Genomic DNA, 18,296 nt, shown 5'->3' with positions numbered 1-18,296 from the left:
CTTCTGGAGCAGGCCTGTTAACTCCGGATAATTATTGAGGAAGCACTGCACCACCAAGGTTCAAGGTGTGAGCCCAGCAAGGTATGTGTCTGAGTTTTGAAAGGGCTATGGCTGCCACAAAATTCAGGCCGTTATCACTAACTACCTTGCCTGCCTCAAGATGTAGACTGCCCAGCTTGACTCAGTTTGTCGCTGCAAGTAGTCGGCCAGTACCTCGCGGTGTGTCTGTTGTCGCCCAAACACATCATCTTTAACACAGCCTGCTGACGCTTACCACTAGCTGTTCGATAGTGGGACACCGAGTGTGCAACACTGGCAGTTGCGGATGGAGTGCTCATGCGACTGCGCTCTGTGGACGAGCTTTCGCTTCTGGAGGCGGAGGAGGAGGAGGGTCGAACGCCTACACCCAACTGTTTAAAAAGGGAGAAAAGAGACACAGGATAACATGCACGCAACAGCAGAATGTCCATGTGACCACAAATGAAACAAAAGTGGGCAGGTGGAGAACACATGCAGTATACAAAGGAAGAAATGTTTTATATAAATGTTTCAAAAAACTTCCCCTGACGAAGCTGCAGGTTAGCAGTGACAAGCGTTGGGTTCTGTGGGCAGTGTGAGTATGCTTAGGTAATTTTGATGTGATCCAGCAATTGCCTTCCCTCATCTATGGACTTGCATGGTAATCATTTGGATTGTTCACATACCTACAAGTGACTATTAGACTGATTGGACTTCATTGCTGCAAATTGTCCATATGTTTATACTAAACAATTTATGCATATTATATGGTGATAGAGGGCATTGTTGTGAATGCATTTTTTTGAAACACTTATTTATATAAAACATTTCTTCCTTTGTATACTGCATGTGCTCTCCACCTGCCCACTTTTGTTTCATTTGTGGTTGTTAATTGTTTTTATTGTACACTTGGATCTCTCTGGTTATTGTATGTCAATAAAAGCCTTTTTTCACATGGACATTCTGCTGTTGCGTGCATGTTATCCTGTGTCTCTTTTCTCCCTTTTTTTCATTTGATCTACTTGGCACAGTGTTGCACCCAGTTATCATATTCATGTCATATTTTCCGTGGTGCCCACCTATATACATATATACACCCAACTGTTTCCTATACCGTGGGCTAGGCAGCACTGTCCCACCGCCGCTGTCCCCTGTGGACCCTGCATCCACCACATTAACCCAGTGCGCAGTGATGGACACGTAACGGCCCTGGCCATGCCTACTGGACCATGCATCTGTTGTGAGGTGCACCTTTCCACTCACTGATTGCTTGAGTGCATGGACAATGCGGTCTTTCACATGAAGGTGGAGGGCTGGGATGGCTTTGCGAGAAAAGAAGTGCCGACTGGGTAGGTCATAGCGTGGTACTGCGTAGGCCATGAGTTCGCGTAAAGCTTCGCTTTCAACCAACCGGTAGGGCATCATCTCTAACGAGATTAGTTTGGCAATGTGGGCATTCAAACCCAGTGTACGCGGATGAGAGGATGTGTACTTTCTTGTCCTACTCATAGTCTCTGGTAGGGTGAGCTGGACTTGAGAGCTGCATATGGTGGAACTAGCGGTGGACATGGCGGACTGAGAGAGGATTGATGATGGTGATGGAGTTGGTGTTCTTTCTGATGGCCTAGATTCAGTCTTTCGTAGCAATAACATTGTGATTCCCTGACTGCTTTGACATTGCGACGACACCTCAACATTTGCTGCTGGTGGTGTGCTAACCGGTGGGCTTACAGTGAGGGAAACGATGTAGCGTTGCTGACTACCTTCATTGGGAGCAGTTGTACATGTGGTACGTGAGGTTTGGTAGTCCGTCCATGCTTGCAAGTGCACAGTGGTTAAATGTCTAAGCATGCAACTGGTATTCAATTTTCTCAGATTTTTCCCTCGGCTAAAGGTCTCTGCGCACTTCTTACAGATAACCTTTGCCTGATCATTAGGATTTTGTTAAAAAAAAGTGCCACACTGCACTCTTCATACTATGGAAGACATTTTGAGGCCTTGCACGCTGTGCTGATTTGACCGTCTGGCATAGCTGTCCTGTAACTCTTTTGGTTTTTGTAACCCGTTTTTGGACTGCTCCGGGCCTGCCAGATAACAGCTGTTGCGATGTCGATGCCTGCTACAGATGCTCCTCCTCCTCTTCTGAGCTATTGGCAGCAGCACCCTCTTCCCCCAATGGATGCCAATCTGGGTCAACGGTCATCCATCACCTCCTCTTCAATGTCATGTGCACCTTCCTCTGTCACCATGTAAGGTGGTATAGTATGTGGGAAGGGGCACCTGAGTTTCATCAGGGTCAGATTCTGGCTCAGTACACTGCGAGGACAATGTAGTGCTCTGAGTGAATGTACCAGCAGATAAATCTAGCAGTGGCTGTGCATCAGTGCACTCCTTGTCAGATTCTTCTTGGACTGGGTAATTCACGATTTGATTTGATAACCCAGGTATGTTATGTGAAAAGAGCTCCATGGAGTAATCTGTAGTGTGGCCTGCCGCATCCTTTACTTTTGGTAGGGGTGAAGGACACAAGGAAAGGTGTGGTTCCTGACCATGAGCCTCCAATTACGACTCAGTGCTTTTATTTTTTGAAAGTTCAGCAATGTAAGCCAAAACTTGTTCCTGAAGCTTCGGCTTTAAAAGCAGTTTACCTACTCCCAGAAAAGGGAGCCTTCGAGGCCTTGTGGAGCCAGACGATGACGCAGGCTCAACACCTCCTGCATTAGGTGCTATTGTGCTTTTGCCACTTCCAGCAGATCCACCACCACGACCAACACCATCATTACCAGCTGGCAACCCCCGCCCACTTCCACGGCCTCTTCCAACACACTTCCTCATTTTTGGGAAAATGTACCCAAAATACCACCAGCAATATGGTACTGTAAAACAAGGTACAAGGTGTATATAGTATTGGGGAGAATTTGAATCTCCCTACAGACTTGAGGACACTAAACTATTATCTCAGGCCCAGTGTAGATTACACCTCAATATAACAGGCTGAAACTGGATGGTGTATAAAATGTCTATATAGGACTGGGGAGAATTTGAATCTCCCTACAGACTTGAGGACACTGAACTATTATCTCAGGCCCAGTGTAGATTACACCTCAATATAACAGGCTGAAATTGGATGGTGTATAAAATGTCAATATAGGACTAGGGAGAATTTGAATCTCCCTACAGACTTGAGGACACTGAACTATTATCTCAGGCCCAGTGTAGATTACACCTCAATATAACAGGCTGAAATTGGATGGTGTATAAAATATCTATATAGGACTGGGGAGAATTTGAAACTCCCTACAGACTTGAGGACACTGAACTAATATCTCAGGCCCAGTGTAGATTACACCTCAATATAACACGCTGAAATTGGATGGTGTATAAAATGTCAATATAGGACTGGGGAGAATTTGAAACTCCCTAGAGATTTTAGCAAGCTGACAATGATGCTCTCAGTCCCAAGTATGGCAGCAGGCAGCCTAATAAGCAGGACTGCTGCACACAAAAGTGTGGAAAAATGAACGCTTGGTAACTGGGCAAAAAAGAGGATGAAAAGTATTTTTGCTTTTAAAAAAGCAGTGTGCACAGCAGTGTGAAAACAGCAATGCAGCTATCAGGGAGCCTTATAAGGCAGCCTAATAACCAACAGAGCTGAATGCACCAACATATAGCCTCCCCTTGCACTGCACACTAACTGGTGTTTTGTACAGGCAAAATCGCTAGCAGCAAAAGCAGTTTTTGGTATCTTCATCCCTGCCTAACGCTCTCCCTAAAGAATCATCAGCAGCAGCAGCTCTCCCTATTCTGAGATCAGCAGAAGTAAGATGGCGGTCGGTGTGCACACCCTTTTATAGCCCCTGTAACGCCACACAAAGCAAGCCAATCACTTGCATGCCCTTCTCAAAGATGGTAGTGACCGCTGCCTATGTCATCGCGTTGCCCACAGTGTGCGTCCTCCATCATTGGCTGAAAAAGGGCGCTGGAAGCATCTTTTGAAACGTGACTTTGGTGCTCTGGTCGCCGACCTTGTGGCCGAACTCACGCTATGGTTGGGTTTCGTTTCATGAAACCCAACTTTTGCGAAAGTCGGCGACTTTTGAAATTGACCGACCCGATTCGCTCAACTCTAGTAGCATGCATACCATTATAGGGATGAAGGGTACATGCATACCATTATATGGATGAGGGGGCCATGTATACCAGGATAGGGATGAGACGTACCATGCATACCATTATAGGGATGAGGGGTACCATGCATACCATTATAGGGATGAGGGGTACCATACACACCAGGATAGGGATGAGGGGTACCATGCATACCAGGATAGGGATGAGGGGTACCATGCATACCATTATAGGGATGAGGAGGCCATGCATACCATTATATGGATGAGGGGGCCATGCATACCAGGATAGGGATGAGGGGTACCATGCATTCCATTATAGGGATGAGGGGTACCATGCACACCAGGATAGGGATGAGGGCTACCATGCATACCAGGATAGGGATGAGGAGTACCATGCATACCATTATAGGGATGAGGGGGCCATGCATACAATTATAGGGATGAGGGGGGCATGCATACAGGACAGGAGGGTGGCAGCACATACCAGGATGGGAGACCATATAACAATAAAAATGCTCCCAACTGAGCGTAGAACGGGTTCATAGCTAGTTTTATATATTTTGTGTGCACATCCTTTTTCCCTGTTCCTTTTCTACAATTACCAGATGAGAGTAGTACTCTCATTAGTCGACGTCTGTGACAAGCAGTAACCTTTTTACCAGAACTTACCGCCAATCAGAGCAACCGGTTTTTCTTGCGCTGTCACGCAGATGACAGCGTGGGAAACAGCCTATGTTCGGGCTGCCAAATCAGAACAGTAACACAGATTTTCTGGAGAAGTTTTTATTCGGGGTCCGTGCATGGACAGTAGGTGTTCGGTACAGACTCCGAACTTTATTGCTCAGATTCGCTCATTACTAATTAGAAAGCCATAATAAACCGTTAAGATTTTAAGTAATACATGCCCATAATTCTGATATGAAAAGACATTATTTGTATTCAATGTGAACTGTAAGTCTGTGTGCATACATTGTGTTTTTGCGGTGTTTTTTCAGTGCAGATTTGTCACAAAACCTGAAGGGTTTCCTAATGCCAGCAAAGTGGATGAGAATCCTGAAGTCTCAAGTACACGCTACTTATTTGTGACTTGCAGATTTGGTGCAGAATTAAATCTGCAGCATGTCAATTATTTCAGAGTTTTCTGCAAGTAAACACAAGTAAAAACCGCAGGAAAAAAGTGTGCTGTTATCGCTGGGTTTTTCCAGCCAATAGATGCAGAAATGGTGAAGAAATCACTGCACCAAATACTAATGTATGCACATACCCTAAAATAATGATCATTACATTCATAATAACTTGTATGAGTTTTTATAACTTAAAAAAAATCACGGACGCAACACAGTGATTTTACGGATGGTGAAAAAAGTGACTTATTTTTATGGACTGTCCAGAAATTTTTTGATGGTTGGCAACTCTGGGATAACTGGAGGATGCAATGGAGTTTGTGGCCCATGTGCAGGGAACTTTGTCTGAAGCTGGATGACTCAGCTACAGTATTTTAAAGCATAACTATGAGTCTCAATATTTTTCCGAACACATAGACTCCCATGAATGTCATTAATGTTATCTTGGGAGCCTGCTAAGGAGATTTTTGTTTAGGGGTAGTGTGGTACTGCCATTGTAAGTTTGGGACCAAATTCTTCTGGGTGCTTTAGTGGTAGTGCTAGATGATAAGAAGACATTAGGGACAACGTGTATCTGAACACAAGGACTTGTATGGCACTGACACCCCCACCTCATAATCCACTCTTCAATCCCATCTGCAAGACAAGGTGACACCCAACGAGACTAGTGTGACCACTCCAGTTACTCTTTTGCGCTTCAATGTAGGTTCTCATTCTGGATTCAATTTACGTTGTGTTCAGACATATCTTTTGGTCTTACAGCTGATATTGTTCATGACTTACACTAGAGTTTTAAAAGTTATGTTGTAATTTGACATTGTTTGCTGCTTGTCTACACTACGGAAATGGTAGCCACAATGGTGTAACTACAGGGCATTAAGGAGCATGTGCCCCAAATGCTAGGTTCTAGGCAGGTGACCAAGCTATGAAGACCTAGCTTCGAAATTTATATAAAAAAGAAAAGCATAATTATTACACTGATTAGTCCTCCCAAAACATGGACACCCATCAATGTCACCTTTGAACACTTGTACCTTTGAAACTCTCCCAGTTGTCACAATTTTTTTATTTCAGCCTGCTCTCACATTCAGTGTATTTTGTCCATGCAATTGCAAACATTTTAAAATAATCACTGGAGACATTTTGCGTTAAATACTTTCTTCCAGATCACCTCTCCATTGTGCGTTCATCAGAATATAATTGTGAAACGCCATCCAAAAATATTCCTCATCCTTCAATTTTTTTCTTTTCTGTAGCATAACCCATGCTAGATTCTCCCACTGCTATGTTATTACGAACATCTGATGTTTGTCTGCACATACACATTTCCAGTCACTTCCTGGAGCCAGAAAATTGCTGTAATTTGGCTACTCGATTTTTCAAAGAAAAAATGACTTTCAGATATCTGCCCTAACATTAAAATCACATACATAGCAACAACAATATTACACCAGCAACGTCCTAGTGGGATTGACAATGCAATTTCATGGTCACAAATTTTTATGATTGCTTCTTATGACACATGCAGAAAAAAATAGTTATGCTGGTTCAGTTTTTTGTGGCACTGTTAAGATACATATAATAAATATTCTCAGTGATCAATACAACCCAATACACACATGCAGACTCACACAGGGTTATGGTTTTACACAAAAACACATCGTATATACTCCTTAATATTGATATTATAATACCAAGAAGAAAAAGTTGTAGAGTTGTGGAAATTACAAGATAGATAGACATGTTACTTATATGAAAATAGTGAAAAAAATGGAATAAAAATTTTCAAAGCATCTTGATTTATTCAGTATCAAGTAAAAGTGCATTTAAAAGGGTTGTCGGAAAATAAAAAGTTATCAGCTATCCAGAGGAAAAGGTCTGACCACATGGACTCCTAAAGAGCACTAAAAATTCACAGTGTCCTCGTATGTGAAAGAATTGCAGGTCGCAAATAATTGCTACAGATTCAATTGTTCTTTATTGGATTGAAGAACATTACGCAGAACATTTGGCTCTATTAGTCTCAGACATGCAGTGTTGGACTGGGGTGCCAAGATGTAAAGAGGTGACCGAGACTGCCGTGTGCCTCCCCCTCTTTGAACAGTATTCACATTAAATACGTGCAGTTCCATAGAGTTTATACATGTTAATGTATTCATTTAATGTTATTGTAATGTGTATGTACTTTACGTGTATTGTGTATAGGATCAGTGATAGAATAGAATAGAGGGGTAGCAGTAACATAGGACAATAGTGGAGCACCATAGACATAGGGAATGAGAATCATAGAATAAGCATAGCTAGCAGAAGGGGTTTTCTAGGCTGGGAGGAGTTACAGATGCAGATAGTGCAGAGCAGTGAGCTATAGTGAGAGACTTCCTGTTTAGGAGGTAGAGTTGATGCAGCAGTGAAAGAAGGCATCAGATAGCTATAGGGGTAAAGTTGCTGAGGCAAGAAGGGACCCCAGGTTGAGCAGTGTGCAAGTGGTTACCATCTTAAGCGGTAACTATTCCAAGGAGGATCCAGGGCCTAAGTCCGGGATTAGGCAGAGCTGAGCGCACCTTTTACCTTTTCCTATTGAAACCGGACGAGGGGAATGGGAGGAAGTTGGTGGACCTAGAGGCACGCACGTCACAGACAGATTGTCGGGAGGGGCAGAGTTGCCAGGAAAGACAGAGATTGTCAGAAGGGGCAGATATTGCCAGGCTAGACAGAGATCGTCGGATGAAACAAGAATATAAGTGTCTTCAGGAAGAAAGTTGTCAGAGAAGACAGGGAAAGCTCCAGGAAGGCCATTGCATGTGAACTGTGCCATATCTGTAATAAGAGCCTGTGTCAAGTAAAGTTAAACTGTTAATTATGGACATGGAGTCTGGAGTTGTTTGTGAAAACCGTAAATCTGGAGCCGATATGACAGAAGCAGAAGGAACCCTGAAATCTAATGTGAGCATTCTACTTGATATCTATCACAGACAGAACTTTGTGTTTCTCCTCACCACCACTACCAGCCTGGCCTCCTCACAAAGGGCCCACCAGTAACCAACTCCAGGGCCCCACTTTGCAGCTACATGCAAATGTGACATTATCATCAATCACAAATTTATATAACAATGAACTGGGTAGATTGTTAAATGAATGAGATGCTGTCTTTGTCTGTACACAGTGATTCAAGTATATAGTGCTCATATAAAAGGGTGGTGGTACACTCTTGACCAGGAGCCCACTGGAGGATTCTCCTGTTTTCCTGTGGGCAAGTCCAAGCCTGCCAGAGCATATACCATACATTAAGCCAAAGAAAGCAATTGCGACCTGTGCTCCATTCACAATGGAGACTGGAGGACCTCTGCTCTCGTGATTAGTGATCCCAGTTATCCCGTCCCCCCATAACCTGTCAGCTGTTCAGTGGATAAAGTCTTGCTTTATTCGACAATATTATATAATATTACTAACTAGAGCAATACTTGGATAACCATCACATGTTTTTTGTAAAGTGCTAACCTTCTGTTCTGATAGTAAATGGAGAATCTGCTAGCCGCTTGGCTGAAAACTGTCCACCAAGTGAGGTCATCAGGAAGCAAAGAGTAAAAAATCCGATCCCCAGTACGAAAATCCTACAAGCAAAGGATGAGAGATTATTTATGAAAGATACCATGACATTTATCAGAATAACAATCTTATCAGAATTCCAAGGCAACGACTAGCATCTCATTTGTACAAGTGCTTCTCAATAAATTAGAATATAACCAAAGAGTATATTTATTTCAGTGCTTCAATACAAAAAACTCATATATAGAGTCATTACAAACAGAGTGATCTAATTCATGTGTTTATTTATGTTAATGTTGATGATTATGGCTTACAGCCAATAAAAACCCAAAAGTCATTATCTCAGTAAATTAGAATACTTTATAACATCAGCTTGAAAAATTATTTTAAACCCTTCATGACCGGAGATTTTTTTGGTTTTTCATTTTTGTTTTTTCGCTCCCATCTTTCCCAGAACCATAACTTTTTTATTTTTCCACCAATATGGCCATTTGAGGGCTAATTGTTTGTGGGACGAGTTGAACTTTTGAACAACACCATTGGTTTTACCATATCCAAGTGGTGAAAAAAAAAATCCAAACTTTGCTTAAAAAAAAAAATAAAATTGCGCTATTTTCCGAGACCTGTAGCATCTCAATTTCTCGTGATCTCGGGTTGGATGAGGGCTTATTTTTTACGTACCGAGCTGACGTTTTTACTGATACCATTTTGGTGCAGATACATTCTTTGAGCGCCTGTTACTGAATTTTAATGCAATGTCACAGCGACCAGAAAAATGTAATTCTGGCGTTTTGCTGTTCGCCGTTTAGTGATCCGGTTAATCCTTTTTTTTATTGATAGATCTGGCGATTCGATTATGAACTCGGCGATACCTAATATATGTATGAGTGATTTTTTTTATTTTAATTTGAATGGGGCGAAAGGGGGATGATTTAAACTTATATTTTTTTATATTTTTAAACAATTTTTTTTTTACTTTTTTTTTTTTTTTACATCGCCTCTATGTAGCAGAATTACTGACCTGCTATGAGCACCGACAACCGGGTGGCACTCATCCTGGAGACCTCTGGTTGTCATGTCGATGCATCGGTGTCCCGCGATCACGTGATGCGGGTCACTGGTGAGCGCATTTCCGGCCCAATGGCTGGGAGCGCCATTTAAATGCCGCTGTCAGCATTTAACTAGTTAATAGCTGCGGCTGGATCGCGATTCCACTCGCGACTATTGCGAGCACGTGAGCTGTTCAAAACAGTTGACATGTCCTGGAAAAGATGTGGGCTCACCGCCAGAGCCCATATCAAAGGGAGGGATACTGACATCGGCGTACTATTATGCCCGATGTCGGTAAGGGGTTAAAATCCAAAATGTTGGCCTACTGAAATGTATATTCAGTAAATGCGCTCAATATTTGGTTGGGGCTCCTTTTGCATCAATCACTTTATCAATGCGGCATGGCATGGAGGCGATCAGTCTGTGGCACTGCTGAGGTGTTTTGGAAGAACAGGTTGCTTTGTTAGCAGCCATCAGCTCGTCTGCATTGTTGGGTCTGGTGTCTCTCATCGTCCTCTTGACCATACCCCATAGTTTCTCTATGGGGTTAAGGTCAGGCAAGTTTGCTGGCCAGTCAAGAACAGTGATACTGTTGTTTTTAGACCAGGTATTTGTACTTTTGGCAGTATGGACAGGTGCTAAGTCCTGCTGGAGAATGAAATTTCCATCTCCAAAAAGCTTGTCGGCAGAGGGAAGCATGAAGTACTCTAAAATTTCCTTGTCGATGGCTGCACTGACTTTGATATTGATAAAACACAGTGGACCTACACCAGCAGATGACATGGCTCTCCAAACCATCATGGACTGTGGAAACTTCACACTAGACCTCAAGCGGCTTGGCTTGTGGCCTCTCCACTCTTCCTCCAGACTCTGGGCCTTGATTTCCAAGTCAAATGCAAAATTTATTTTCATCTGATAACAACACCTTGGACCACTGAGCAACAGTTCAGTTCTTTTTATCCTTGGCCCAAGTAAGATGTTTCTGGCGTTGTCTATTGGTCATTAGTGGCTTGACACAAGGAATGCGACACTTGTAGCCCATGTCCTGGATACGTCTGTGTGTGGTGGCTCTTGAAGCAATGACTCCCGCAGGTCCACTCCTTGTGAATCTCCCCCAAATTTTTGAATGGCCTTTTCTTAACAATCATTTCAAGGCTGCGGTTATCCTGATTGCTTGTGCACCTTTTTCTACCACATTTTTTCCTTTCACTCACCTTTCCATTAATATGCTTGGATACAACACTCTGTGAACAGCCAGCTTCTTTGGCAATGACCTTTTATGGCTTACCCTCCTTGCGAAATGTGTCAATGACTGCCTTCTGGACATCTGTCAAGTCAGCAGTCTTCCCCATGATTGTGGAGCCTACTGAAACAGACTAAGGGACATTTTTAAATGCTTAGGAAGGCTTTGGAGGTGTTTTCGTTAATTATTCTAATTTACTAAGATAATGACTTTTGGGTTTTCATTGGCTGTAAGCCATAATCATCAGAAATAAACACTTAAAATAGATCACGCTGTTTGTAATGACTCTATATAATATACGAGTTTCACTTTTTGTATTTAAGAACTAAAATAAATTAATTTTTGATGATATTCTAATTTATTGAAAAGCACTTGTATGTCCCATTAGTTTCCTTTAACGTCCTAAATTTTGTGCTGACTAAAGATAAAACAGAGTAAAAGCTAAATACAGATTTAAGTTATATATACACTAGGTATACTTTATATTGATCTCTTTAGAAAATTATCATTTCAAACTCTATTTTTGCCACAAATAAGGGAATTAATGAGTGTTGAAGCAAAGAGAAATTGTAAATGGCACATTCTCTAGACTGGATAAAGTTGGCAGGGGGGGCCACAAGGATCAGGGTTAGGACCAATTTTTTAACTCTCATTGATAACCTTTTGGATGGGATTCAGAGTAAAGTATCAATCTTTAATGATTACATAAAACTTTATAGGATAATAATAGCAACAGATCTGGACTGTATAATATTACAGAACCACAAACATATGGAAGATGAGGCTTAATGTAGATGAATGCAAAATAATGCATCTAGGACAGAGTGATCCTATTGCTGCATATACATTAAATGGGAGTATACTCGGGACTACAGAACAGAAGGACTTGGGTATTCTGGTTACAAGTAAGCTGAGCAGCGGTACTCAATGTCAGGCAGCAGCTGCAAAAGCAAACAAGATTTTAGGGAGTGTAAAAAGAGGCATAATAACGTGTGATCACAATGTATTATTATCCCTCTATAAATCACTTGTAAGGCCACATCTTGAATATGGAATCCAGCTTTGGGCTTCACCTTTTCAAGCGGCTATTGGAAAGCTAAAGTTGGTTCAAAGGCAGGCAACTAGATTATAACATGGGTTGGAAGGCCTCTCCTATATTGGGAGGTTAGAAAACCTTATCCATAGGATGATGGGATAACTTGCTTGCTGAAAGATGGGGGTTCAAACATTGTGACCGCAAGTGATCCTAAGATTGAAGCTCTGAATGTCCAAGAACAGGGCCCTACAACCCCATCCTGAATGAAGCAGGGGTGTGCATGCTCGGCCTCCAATCCAGTAATTGTCTATGGAACTGCCAGATAAAGGGCTCACAGTAATGAGTTCTGCCAGCAAATAGTAAGTTATCCCTTATCTCATAGATAGGAGATAATTTGATGTTTTGGGGAATATCCCTTTAATGGACCCTCACCAGACACAAACTTTGTGATTGCATTTGCTGGTTTGTAAACTGTTATAAATATTATAAAACTAGGTAATGTTCTACGTTTGGCTTTACAATGTATTTCAACACCAATTTTATCCTTTTAGAATATACTTACCGGAAAGGCCTGAGTGTGAGAAAACATCTTCGCACCAAAACCTTTCCATCAGAGTTGACAGACAGCATACTTGTAACCAAATGTTAAACTCCAAATGATGTCACTCCAGAGTCGTCCAGCGCGCCACCCTAAGACCAAATATCCACATTATGAATGAAGCATATATTAAAATTTGTTTACCACTTTACATAGCTGTAATACACGGTGGGCCATTTATATGGATACACCTAAATAAAATGGAAATAGCTGGTGATATCAACTTTTCATGTAGGAATGCTCGGACCTGACACCCATAATTGATGGCATGTTGTGGTACATGAGGTACAAAGATAGTGGGGCCATTACTCATCAATGGAAACTTCAATGACACTGGATATCTGAAACTGCTACATGATGATGTGTTGGCCTCTTTATGCACTGAAGATGGCACATTCCCTGAGTTTGCCCAGCAAGATGGTGCACCACCACATTATGGGTAACATAGTAACATAGTTATTAAGGTTGAAGGAAGACTTTAAGTCCATCTAGTTCAACACATATCCTATCCTAACTTGCCCTAACATGTTGATCCAGAGGAAGGCAAAAAAACCCCATGTGGCAAACAGTAAGCTTCATATTGGGGAAAAAAATTCCTTCCCGACTCCACATATGGCAATCAGACTAGCTCCCTGGATCAACACAATATCAAGGAAACTAGTGTATATTACCTGTAATATTATACTTTTCAAGAAAATCATCCAGTCCCCTCTTAAATTTTAGTAGGGAATCACTCATTACAGCATCATACGGCAGAGTTCCATAGTCTCACTGCCCTTACAGTAAAGAATCCGCGTCTGTGATTATGCTTAATCCTTCTTTCCTCCAGACATAGAGGATGCCCCCTTGTCCCTGTCTCAGGTCTATGAGTAAAAACATCATTAGAAAGGTCTTTGTACTGTTCCTTCATATATTTATACATTAAAATAAGATCACCCCTAAACTTTCATTTTTCCAAACTAAATAACCCCAAGTGTAATATCCTGTCTTGTTATTGAAGACCTCCCAGTTCCCTAATAACCTTGGTCGCTCTTCTCTGCACCCGCTCAAGTTCAGCTATGTCTTTCTTATACACCGGAGACCAGAACTGTGCACAGTATTTTAAGTGTGGTCGCACTACTGACTTGTATAGAGGTAAAATTATGTTCTCCTCATGAGCATCTATGCCTCTTTTAATGCATCCCATTATTTTATTTGCCTTTGCAGCAGCTGCCTGACATTGGCCACTAAATATGAGTTTGTCGTCCACCCATACACCCAGGTCTTTTTCAGTGACAGTTTTGCCCAGTGTTTTACAATTAAGCACATAATTATACATCTTGTTTGCTCTACCCAAGTGCATGATCTTACATTTATCCCCATTTTAGCTCATTTGCGTTTTATCAGCCCAAGCTTCTAGTTTACATAAATCCTCCTGTAATATAAAATTGTCCTCCTCTGTATTGATTACCCTGTAGAGTTTAGGGTCATCTGCAAATATTGAAATTCTACGCCATATGCCCCCTACAAGGTCATTAATATGTTAAAAAGAAGCTGGCCCAAAACTGACCCCTGTGGTACCCCACTGCTAACCGTGACCCAGTCCGAGTGTGCTGCATTAATAACCACCCTTTGTTTCCTAACCCTGAGCCAGGTCTTAACCCACTTACACATATTTTCCCCTATCCCCATTGCTCTCATTTTATGTATCAACCTTTTGTGTGGCACTGTATCAAAAGCTTTTGAAAAGTCCATGTACACCACGTCCACTGCAATTCCTTGGTCCAGTCCGGAACTTACCTCTTCATAGAAGCTTATGAAATTAGTCAGACAGGAACGATCCCTTGTAAACCCATGTTGATATTGGGTCATGAGGTTATTTTTTTTCAGATACTCCAGTATAGCATCTCTTAGAAAACCTTCCAGGATTTTACCCACAGTTGAGGTTAAGCTCACTGGCCTATAATTTCCAAGTTCAGTTTTTGTCCCCTTTTTGAATATTGGCACCATATTAGCTATATGCCAGGCCTGCGGTGCAGACCCTGTTATTGTGGAATCTTTAAAGATTAAAAATAAAGGTCTTTCTATGACTGTACTTAATTCCTGCAGTGCTCGGGGGTGTATACCATCCGGGCCCAGTGATTTGTCAACTTTAGTGATTTTCAGACGCCATCGTACTTCCTGTGGGGTTAAGCAGGTGGAGAATTTTTATCACTAATCATGTTATCCGTCATAGGATTTTCTTGTGTAAATATTGTTGAAAAAAGTCATTTAGCATATTGGCTTTTTCCTCATCCTCATCCACCATTTCATCCAGACTATTTTTAAGGGGGCCAACACTATCATTTTTTAGTTTCTTACCATTTATGTAGTTAAAGACTATTTTGGGATTATTTTTACTTTCTCTCTCAATGAGTCTCTCTGTCTCAATCTTTGCTGCCTTGATTTGCTTTTTACAGAATTTATTTACCGTATATACTTGTGTATAAGACAACCCGAGTATAAGCCGACCCCCCTAATTTTGCCACAAAAAGCTGTGAAAACTTATTGACTTGCGTATAAGCCTAGGGTGGAAAATGCAGCAGCTACTGGTAAATTTCAAAAATAAAAATAGATACCAATAAAAGTAAAATTGATTGAGACATCAGTAGGTTAAATGTTTTTGAATATCCATATTGAATCAGGAGCCCTAGATAATGCTCCATACAGTTCATGACGGCCCCATAAGATGCTTCATACAAAATACACCTCATATAATGCTGCACAAAGGTTAATAATGGCCCCATAAGATGCTCCATAGATTAATATGCCCCATATGCTGCTCCATAAAGGTTATGGCCCCATAAGATGCTCCATAAAGGTTATGGCCCCATAAGATGCTCTGTTATGAATGGGTCACCGAGGAGGAGAGTGCAATAGGCTATGCCACCAGAACACCAGAGAGGTTGGTCGCTCAGCGGATTGCAGACCCCTGATCTTAACAACACAACTAGCTATAGCCGTGGAGTGTTCCTACATTGCCCTAGATGCCTCGTCACAGCCGGAGGACTAACTAAGCCTAAAGACAGAAAGGTGAAATCTAAACAGCCCCGGAGCAGATCCCCAAAGGAATAGACAGTCCCCAAACATATACTGTCGGTGAGACAAGATGAAGCACAAACACAGACAGAAAATATGAGCAAATGATGGGACCCACACTGACTAGATAGGACAGGACAGAAAAAGCACTGTCTGCAATCACGCAAAAATCCTAATAATTCCAATATGACTGATGTACAAAAATATTGAGGTTTGAACAACCTCGCCCCCACTATATCAGCACTCAGGTGTGAACTGGCGGCTAGCAACAGGCTAATACAGCAGGGGACTGAGCTAACAAACACAAGATACAAAAATACAGGGCAGGAGCCAGCAGCCCCAGGGGGAGCAAGATGACCCCTGACAGCAAAGCAAAAACAGATGCAAAGGGTTTAGTAATTGACACTTAGCTGAAAAAATGCAGGATCAGGCAGCAGACAGAAATCCTCAGTAAGCAAAGAAAGGAGTATCACCGGCAGTCACTGAGAGAAGTCTGCTCGCTTATGTAGTCCTAGTCACTACCACCACTCCTCCAATTATCTTCTGCAGCTGTTGGGTTACCATCATGTTGACCAACACCACTACCAGCAGTATCCACCAGAGGGAGCCTTGCCTCAAAAGTCGGATCAAGAGAGCTCACAACAGTACCCCCCCTTGAGGAGGGGTCACCGAACCCTCATCCACACCACCAGGCCGATCAGGATGGGCCCGGTGAAAAGCACAAACCAATCTCTCGGCATGAATATCGGAAGCAGAGACCCAAGAATTATCCTCCTGGCCATAACCTTTCCACTTGACCAAGTACTGAAGTCTCCGTCTAGCCAGACGAGAGTCCAATATTTTCTCTACCTCATACTCCAAATTTCCCTCAACCAATACAGGGTCAGGGGGCGCCGCAACAGGAACTACTGGCTCCACAAACCTTTTCAACAATTATTTGTGAAAAACATTATGAATCTTGAACGTACCTGGGAGAGCCAAATGGAAAGAAACGGGGTTAAGGATTTCCAAAATCTTATAAGGTCCAATGAACCTTGGCTTTAATTTTGGAGACGCAACCTTCATTGGAATATTTTTTGAGGACAACCAAACCATATCACCCACTTTGAACCGGGGACCAAAGGTACTATGCCGGTTGGAAAACCGTTGGGCCTTTTCCTGAGAGTGGGACAACTTGTCCACTACTTGGTCCCAAATCTGCTGCATTCTGTTCACCACAGAATCCACACTTGGGCAAGCAGAAGCCTCCACCTGCCCCGATGAAAATCGAGGATGAAAACCAAAATTACAGAAAAACGGAGACATCAAAGTGGCGGAACTAGCTCTATTGTTTAGAGCGAATTCAGCCAATGGCAGAAATGAGACCCAGTCATCCTGATCAGCAGATATATAACATCTCAAATAGGATTCCAAAGTCTGGATTGTTCTCTCAGTTTGTCCACTGGTCTGAGGATGAAATGCAGAGGAGAAAGATAACTGAATTCCCAGTTTAGAACAAAAGGCCGTCCAAAATCTGGAAACAAACTGAACTCCTCTGTCTGACACAATGTTCTCAGGAATCCTGTGCAAACGAACCACCTGTTGTAAAAACAGGGGCACAAACTCAGAAGAAGATGGCAACTTCGGGAGTGGTACAAGATGGACCATCTTGGAAAATCTATCACAAATCACCCAGATAACAGTCATTCTCTGAGAGACAGGGAGATCAGAACTAAAATCTATTGGGCACTGGCAGGGGCATCAACAAACCACTAGAATGAGAACAGGACTTGGACCTGGAACAAGTCCCACAGGACTGCAAAAAATTCCAGACATCACGAGATAAGGCAAGCCACCAAAAAAAAACAACTCATCAAATCTCTGGTACCAAAAATACCCGGATGACCAGCCAGTGCAAAGCAATGAATTTCAGCCATCACTCTTTTCCTCCACTGGTCAGGGACAAACAATTTCCCCACAGGGCATCGTTCAGGCTTGTCCTCCTGAAATTCCTCCAGGGCAAGTCTCAAATCGGGTGAAATGGCGGAAAGAACCACACCCTCACCCAGAATGGTAGTAGGCTCGGTCACATCAAGAGAATCCGCAAAGAAATTCCTAGAAAGGGCGTCCGCCTTAACATTCTTAGTGCCAGGAAGAAAGGTGACCACAAAATTAAAACGCGTGAAAAACAAGGTCCACCTAGCTTGTCTAGGATTCAAGCGCTTGGCTGATTCAAGATAAATCAAATTCTTGTGGTCGGTAAGGACCACAACTTGATGTCTAGCTCCCTCCAACCAATGTCTCCACTCTTCAAATGCCCACTTCATGGGCAAAAACTCTCGATTCCCCATGTCATAGTTACATTTAGATGGGGAACATTTTCAAGAAAAGAAGGCACAGAGATTCATCTTAGAGGTTACCGGATCCCTTTGAGACAAAACGGTTCCTTCACCAATCTCAGAAGCATCTACCTCCACCTGAAATGAGAATGAAACATCAGGTTGCCGCAGAACCGGAG

At 42.3% G+C, this 18,296-nt stretch overlaps 1 protein-coding gene across 1 annotated transcript in view; it reads right to left on the bottom strand.

The window, feature by feature from the left end:
• Nucleotides 1-18,296, bottom strand: part of MGAT5B (alpha-1,6-mannosylglycoprotein 6-beta-N-acetylglucosaminyltransferase B) — a 252,906-nt gene that overhangs the window by 178,251 nt on the left and 56,359 nt on the right. Inside the window, exons 2-3 of the mRNA XM_073563170.1 lie at nucleotides 12,707-12,834; nucleotides 8,768-8,880 (exon numbers count right to left, since the gene is read on the bottom strand). Of these exons, the coding sequence (XP_073419271.1) occupies nucleotides 8,768-8,880; nucleotides 12,707-12,774 (181 nt within the window). The 5' untranslated portion in view covers nucleotides 12,775-12,834. The remainder of the gene's footprint in view (nucleotides 1-8,767; nucleotides 8,881-12,706; nucleotides 12,835-18,296) is intronic.

Source organism: Dendrobates tinctorius, unplaced genomic scaffold (genome assembly GCF_039654945.1).
Source record: "Dendrobates tinctorius isolate UK_male_01 unplaced genomic scaffold, ASM3965494v1 ptg000383l, whole genome shotgun sequence".
NCBI lineage: Eukaryota > Metazoa > Chordata > Amphibia > Anura > Dendrobatidae > Dendrobates > Dendrobates tinctorius.
The sequence above is the reverse complement of the archived record's forward strand: the minus strand, read 5'-3'. Positions and strand labels throughout refer to the sequence as shown.